The sequence below is a fragment of the Mizuhopecten yessoensis genome, unplaced genomic scaffold (genome assembly GCF_002113885.1).
Source record: "Mizuhopecten yessoensis strain PY_sf001 unplaced genomic scaffold, ASM211388v2 scaffold6595, whole genome shotgun sequence".
NCBI classification, from domain to species: Eukaryota; Metazoa; Mollusca; class Bivalvia; order Pectinida; family Pectinidae; genus Mizuhopecten; species Mizuhopecten yessoensis.
The window spans coordinates 184,836-193,006 of record NW_018406628.1 but is presented as its reverse complement, the minus strand read 5'-3'; the positions used below and the strand labels follow the sequence as shown (position 1 = coordinate 193,006).

The 8,171-nt window shown below is 32.6% G+C and overlaps 1 protein-coding gene across 1 annotated transcript in view; it reads right to left on the bottom strand.

Moving 5' to 3' along the window:
- The window catches only part of LOC110452317 (meiosis 1 arrest protein-like), a 65,652-nt gene extending 59,844 nt beyond the window's left edge, over positions 1–5,808 (bottom strand). Inside the window, exons 1-4 of the mRNA XM_021500758.1 lie at positions 5,735–5,808; positions 5,178–5,242; positions 4,431–4,594; positions 1,286–1,468 (exon numbers count right to left, since the gene is read on the bottom strand). Of these exons, the coding sequence (XP_021356433.1) occupies positions 1,286–1,468; positions 4,431–4,594; positions 5,178–5,241 (411 nt within the window). The 5' untranslated portion in view covers position 5,242; positions 5,735–5,808. The remainder of the gene's footprint in view (positions 1–1,285; positions 1,469–4,430; positions 4,595–5,177; positions 5,243–5,734) is intronic.
- Positions 5,809–8,171: the final 2,363 nt, after the last annotated feature.

The window sequence follows — 8,171 nt, the reverse complement described above, 5'->3', positions numbered from 1 at the left end:
AGGTTCCGCTCTAAACTACACATATCTTAGAACAGACAAAAGTTCCGCTCTAAACTAAACATAAATTTGAACAGTCAAGGGTTCCGCTCTAAATAACACATATCTTTGAGCAGAATAGGGTTCAACTGTAAACTACACAAGTCTTTGAACAGTTAAGGGTTCCGCTGTAAACTACACATATCTTTAAACAAACAAGGGTTCCGCTCTAAACTACACATATATTTGAACAGTCAAGTGTTCCGCTCTAAACTACACTTATCCTTGAACAGACAAGGGTTCCGCTGTAAACTACACATATCTTTGAACAAACAAGGGTTCCGCTCTAAACTACACATATATTTGAACAGACAAAGGTTCCGCTGTAAACTACACATATCTATAAACAGACAATGGTTTCGCTCTTAGCTACAAATATCTTTGAACAGACAATAGTTTCGTTATGAACTACACATGTTTTTGAACAGACAAGTGTTCCGCTCTAAACTACACATAGCTTTGAACAGACAATATTTTTGCTCTAAACTACACATATCTTTTAACAGACAAGAGTTTCGCTCTAAACTACACATATCTTTGAACAATCAAGGGTTCCGCTCTAAGCTACACATATCTTTGAACAGACAAAGGTTTCGCTCTAAACTACACATATCCTTGAGCAGACATAGGTTTCTCTCGAAACTACACATATCTTTAAACAGACAAGAGTTCCGCTGTAAACTACACATATCTTTGAACAGACAAAAGTTCCGCTCTCGACTACACATATCTTTGAACAGATAAAGGTTCCGCTCTAAACTAAACATATTTTAAATCAGACAAGAGTTTAGCTCTAAACTACACAAATCTTTGAACAGACAATGGTTCCGCTCTAAACTACACATATCTTTGGACAGACAAGGGTTCTGTTGAAAATTACACTCATCTTTTGAACAACCTGGGGTTCAGCTCTAAACTTCATATATCTTTGAAAAGACAAAGTTCAGCTCTTAATAACAAATATCTTTGAGAAAGTATGTTTATATCGAGAACGTAACGCTTAGATTTTAAATACGTTAAAATTAATTCTTTTGGGACAATTTTTGTATTAAACATTTATTCTAATACTTGTAGGAGGCGTTATATTGGAGTACACTTGTATATGGTCGCAAAAGGAGAAAGATACAACCGCTATACACCATATGGCTGCTTCAGATTTATTTTAAAATATTCGAGCGAACGTCATGAATTATTTTTTTTCAATATTACGCATGAGAAGGATTACGAATTAAAAAGAAATAACATGTACCTGGGTCGTGTTGTTAGTTTGTCTCCTAAACTGTGCACACGCCTCCTGTAATCCTTGGACCACACAGTCTCCACCCCCGGGCAAAACATGGCACCTGATGTCATTTATTGCCTCTCTAAGGTCAGCACACGCATGTTGTAGCCTCACGAAGTTATTCTTCACATAGGACAGCGGAAGTAACATCTGCAATGGTTAAACATTAAACCTATTATTTCGTTTTGCCTTTTATTAATTACAGTAATCTTGTAATTAAAATGTTTTAATCTCATCATGACAAAAAGTCATGCAAACCTGTATACGTTATTACATATATGTATTGTCTGTAAAATATTTGAGATAACAATGTAACTCGAAACACCCTTGTTAAAATTTTAATATAAACCATTCTAAATTATCATTTTTGCCAATTTACGTATTTTTTCATTGGTTCACTAGGGCAATAAATCAAAGTATGCGCATGCAGGGAAATGTAAGTGGAAAGGATAAGAAAGTCTGTCATGTCTACTTAAGTGTCCATACGGAAATACGAACTAAATAATACAATGACTTAAAATTGTATTCATATTAAAAGTAACTTAAATTGCAAGTTCCGAGATTAAACATGACAGACCGTCGTTTGAGTATAATACAAATACCCAAAATATTGAAGAAATACTGCTACTACGAGTATTTATAATTGATGTTTTCCCGATATGGCCCCAAGATTGAAAACGATGCATGTAAATTGATGAGATCATAAAGGAGCAGAGCAAGCTTCCAATGAATCCAATGGGTCCACTATCAATCTTGCTCTGTCGCCGAATACATTAAACCACACTGTTTTTAGAACAAGTCTTTGAAGTTAGAAAGACGTTTGGCTCATGTAATCTTGAAAATTGATCCAGGTGATTCGTTTGAACAAATTTGATATATTTTCATCTTATCAAGATACAACCAAATAGCATACATCTAAGCTGCATGATCCTTTAGGGGGAACAAACGCTTTGTCTCATAACACTTTTAGCCGCTGTGGTCTAGGTATCTTATTAAAACATATCTGACGTATCTTTTCACTTCAGTGACCTACATGCTTAATATCACTCTGTAGCATGGTTCTTTTTATTGTTTCGTTATAAGTTTTAACACAATAGACTTCTGTATTAAAAAATTAAATGTAAAGGTTTTGTTTTTATTTGAAGAAGCCTTATAACACTTATCTTAAGAAGCCATATGCTAAATATCATTAATCTAGATAGTATCTGTAGCAGAAATGAATCTAAGACTTCAACACATTTGATCTGATTACCATGAAAGTCATTAATTGTCAGTTATATTGTGTTTGACAAGCTACATGTATGATGTACCCGTGTGAACTTTTGGTCTTGTCGTTCGGAAGAAGAAGTCGAAAATTTCACCTATCACAAAAGCTATCAGATCAAGCTGTCATATTACGTACATGTAGGAGGAACCGATTAGTTGATTAAGAAAAATAATTACGCATGATATTTTAGAAAACAATGCTTTTGTTTGGGAAGTAAATTAAAAAAAAAAAATGAAACAAAAGATAAGAATGATTCTGTATTAAAACAACAAAGGGTTCTTTATGGGAATCCAGACAAGAAACGATTCTATGCATATCAAAAATTAAAATAATATATATGAAACAAAATATTCTATATGGGAGTAAAGATTACAATTAAAATGTATATATATATGAAAATTAAGATGACAATGAATCCGTGTTGAAATAAAGTAAACAAAATATTCCCTGAGGAAAAATTAAATACAATCAATTGCAATGAAATGAATAAAATAAATACCATTTTTGTATAATATTTAGCCGATTTATATGGTATCAATCATGATAAATTAAATCACGTCGATCGAACCAACAGTTGAATTTAACAATTCAAATTGACTTCCTTCTTTTAATTCGTTTTTGATACCGACTATGGTTAATTGAGAAAGATTTACCTTGATTTAAAATGTTGCAAAGAATGGGACTGAATCACAATGCAAAATTACTGAGTCATATAAATTGTACATCACCCTTACACAATACATTTAACCTCCTTTAATGTGAAATGGCCGTTTACGTCTTACAAATGTATACTTCTTCGTGATATCCCGTATTGAGAAGATATAATTAAACTTATAAAATTACAGTTACCGTTTTAATTCTAATTATTTTGTCATCTCATTTCTTGAGGTCATAATTGGAATATACATCTAATTTTAACAAGCCTTCCATTATATATAACCATCTCCGAGTCGTCACGTAAAAAATGAAAACGATTCAAATAAAATTGCACTTGAGAAAAAAAAATCCATTTACGAATGTGTAGTAAAAATATTCGCAAAACTTCAACAATAGTAATATTCACAAGGTAAATGATTTTTAAATTTGTTTATAAAGTAGTCACGTATATATATATTGTATACAACCTGAATAACACTGTATTGATTTTTCCGGGAACAAGTCATCAATTTGGCTAAAAATTAAAAAAATAAACCAATAGATTTTGTTCACACCATCGGAAATCTGGGAATTAGATTTACAGGAATAGTTGTTTTACTTCATTCCTGAAAAAAAGTGATGAAGTGAATGTGCTTCAAACATCGTAGGCCTGGTTATTTTAATCATCAACATAAATGTCCTTTAATGTGCCTGAATATATTTGAATTTCCGATTCCCTGTCTTCAAATCTTGAAAAGTTGACCCAGAGTATTTGTATCGAGAAATGTTTAGATATTACTCGTACAAGTAAAGTTTGGTGATTATTTTTGTATCGTGCACCCATGAAAATATTAAAAAAAAGTTTACCATTCATTATTTCTTATAAATTTGACACTAATTGATATCCATAATTCAAATGAGAGGTTCTTTGCCGATGGTTCCAAACTTAGCTCAGTATTATATAACTAGTATTTTCAAGACAATATTTGCCCTCCATGATATGAATGGCATGGAATGATATTCAAATTGATACAAGTAATGTGATTGTGTGGCATAACAAATAAAGTTAATGATTGGAAATTATCTTATAAAATATGTTTCTCTATAAAGTGTTCTTTGTTTTGTAAAGGGAATAGATTTAAGTTGATTTGTTAACCCCCCTCTCTCCCACCCAACCACCCAACACCACCTTAGCCTGTACGAACTGACCTCTGGGTAGGAAGTGAGTACCAGCATACTGAACAGAGGCATCCTGGACGGTCCTGCTATGTTACAGGCCACTGACAGAACATTCTCTAGACTGTTACACAGGTCGGTCACTACCTGCTGATGATCTGGTAAAGGGGGCGAGGCGTCGAGCAGAAAGGTCCGTGCTGCATTTAAATGAAGACGATTCATATATATTAAAAATATAGTTTCCATTAAGGCGAGCATGTTTTTAAATAGTTTTACTTCTACATTATTGAAAAATAGGAAATAGAGATATATTCAAAGCGACTGATTCCATTTTTTTCCGATCCCATACCACAGATACCAAAAGTGGAATGTAATTGTTTGTTGCATACATGTAGTATTTGGTCAATAATTCAATTATTAAAATTTTGTTTATTTATTAAACAGACTGTAAGTATGACTATGGGGCCTGCATGAATAACCAATGTATCTGAATGACACTAAACGTGTTTCACTATTTGATTACGTTTTGTTTTTTTATATATATATATATNCTTAGCAGAACCTATTTTGAAAAAGATTCTTCAGACAACAATGTAAAACACATTATATTATAACGTTGATCTTGTTTATAGTTGTTCTGTAATAATAATTCTATGAGCTGTACAGACTTTATTGTAGAGTTTATTTACGTGCATTTGATTACAGATAGAAATAATCTCATTTAATAACATGTTATGTTACATTTTGATTCGGTAGTCTTCGATTTTATTTTGAACCAACCTGGTTGCTTTCCGAGTAGAGTCCTACAGTTGGTTTGTCTGTCTGACAATTTCGCTTGATTCATCCTGAAAAAAGAAAGTAGCTTGATAGCCTAGTACGAATGATATGCCTACATGAAAATATAATGATATCATTGTAATATTATGACCGAAAAAAATGTGCTTCAATGAAATAGATACTAAAACGTCAAATACAGCAAGTAAATTATCAACAAAATATGTAGGCCTAACGTTGACTGATGTGATGTTACGGATCTAGTAAATGCCCTTGGAAATTCCAAATTGGGAACAGTTTTTTTTAAAGAAACATTTCAGCTCGGGAGAGAAATAAAGTTCCAGAAGCCAGATACTCCACTATTACTAGCTATAGCCGTCTTTTGAAACGAATGCCGAATGCATGGATGAGGGGACATAACTCGTACACTCAGAGACACAACATTGTTCTGAGATCAAAGTAACGGAATTTAGGTCAGTAACTTAGCTAGCACTAAGCAGATATATGCCCATAACGAAAGATATTTAATGGTTCCTTAGTTAATCATTAACCAAGCTTCTTACCTTCTACTTCTCCTTCTCTACACTAGCTTAAGTGTACAAAGCAGACGACGTCTTCCAATCACCGGATATTTGGATGTTTCATGTAAATTTGAAAGCAACCATATCCGGAATATAGTTGCAAGTTGTTAACAAAATATTTACGGCTTTTATTGAAATGATATGTTTTCTATTTTGATGACAATAATTTTGTGAACACTGTCATTAGACTTTAAATCATAAACTAATTGTTCATGCTACCTTTCTGGAACTGTTGTCGTGTTGTTTGGGTCCTATCTGAGCCCGAACGTGTGCCTTGGATTGGTAATATTTCGTAGTGAGCATAGTCAGCATTTGTTTTATTTTGAATAATGTATATGCCGATAGAAGTTACATTATTTGTAACATAGAAGAACTTGATCGGGTATAAATGTGAAATCGATTCGACTGCATGTACGCAATGAGCCCAAGCTAAGCATGAACCTTAACAAATCATCCATATTCTTTCTCTGGTGGAATTTATAAAAGAAAAATAATAATTAATTGGAACAATTAACAATGACGCTTCATGTTTTTAGATAGCAAAATTTGCTAGCTGTATATCAGCGAAAATATTTCTTTACGTTATCGACCTTGCATGTGTTAAAAATGTCACGAGTTGTTGATTTAGAGCCACACTAAAGGTCTTTCATAATAAAAAAAATATATAATTTAATCTTGCTTGTAACAAGCATTTTCATTGGCTTTAAAATTTACGTTATCAGCCCATAACGTAAAAAATGACGTCGCCGTTTGTAACGTCGCTTTTGATTGGCTGATACTGCAGCGCAATAATTTCTAAGAGGAAAGAGTCCATCAATAAAAGTGGATTTCCATAGGGATTGTGTATAGTAGATTAAATTATAAGGATTAACTTGAATATATTTTCCATGTTATGGAACTATAACACACAAAAAACGGAGTGTACTCTCATCATAAACCGCTTCGCGGTTTATTTATAGTACACTCCGTTTTTTGTGTTATATTTCCATAACATGAAAAATATATTCAAGTTAATCCTTAAATATTAAGTTTATATCAACTTTTGGTAGGAGCATGGATGGCCGTCAAAATTGGTGAGAAAATGGACCATCAACTGGGCCGGTTGTACACTAAGGGAGACTACTCTTCTGACCCTAGATAGTAAATTGTGTCATTCCGGTTCCTGTATTTCGTTTCTTCACAATAATTTCATGAATGTTGATAAAAAAAAAAGCATCCCAACCCCACTCCATGCCCTCATCGAAGATTCAATGGGATATCGTTTTAACGCATTACGGAAGTCTATCTGTCCGCCTGTGACTAAATATGGATAAATTCTAAGTGACAGTTAGCTCCCTTGCCACATCAATCGTAATCAACTCTAAAATCTTATAACATCAGCTGAACGTGTAACGTTTTGGAATATTTTAAATCGTTCAATACTTATTACAAAAAGCTAATATCCGATTTGTACAATATCGGTACATGTTTTTTGTTGCAGGGAGTCATTTCAAATTTTACTCAACCAAAAGAAGATGTATTGGTATCGTCACAGATTTTTGAGATCGATTGCTGGTTCAAAAACGGTAAAAGTTTTGTTGTCTTTTGTTCGGAACATTAACATAATTGGCAAAACAAATATCGGGTATTTTCTCTCTCTTTACATTGTTTTCAGTATAAACATGTATATATATATTTGGAATTTAAAAAAAAAAAGATTTTTAATGAAGCTTTGTAAAATATCTTACCTCAATGGAGTTATTTAAAAACAATAAAATAGTTAAATAATATTAATCAACATTGATTTGTTCGGTCCTCGTACAAACACCCACCTCGCTCGCTTTGGATCACTTTACCATAGATTTTATTTTCAACATTAAACTAATCAATAAAACAAGAAATGAATGACTGTACTGTGTTCACAGCAGGACATAATTTATACAAGTGGCCTTTATGTTAGTGACGTCATCGGATGTAAAGCACTTAACATTGAAGACTTATAATGAAATATAATTGATCGTAAAATAATACTTGAAAAACTCGTTGGAATGTAATTCCGATTAGCATACGCTTACGGCAGCCCATCAGGGCAGAGAACTCTTTGTATGACAAGCCTGTTTTAACATTTAAACTCCCAAGAAAGGTCACAAAGGGCGTTTCTATATGAAGTACAGATATAATTAAACGAAAAATACAAATCTTTAAATGCAAAAAAGATGTCTTTTCAACAAACAGAACTATTAAATGAATTAAAGATGTCTCAATTAATTTGGTAATAGATATATCTTTCAATGAAAAATAAACATCTTTTAAAAGAATAAAGACATCCAAGTTGAAAAGAAAGTGTACCTTTTCAAAGTGTGTGAAAATGATATTTAGTTCATTTCTAGATACATCTCTTACTTATAGCGATATATATTATCTCTCGTTACAGCAGATA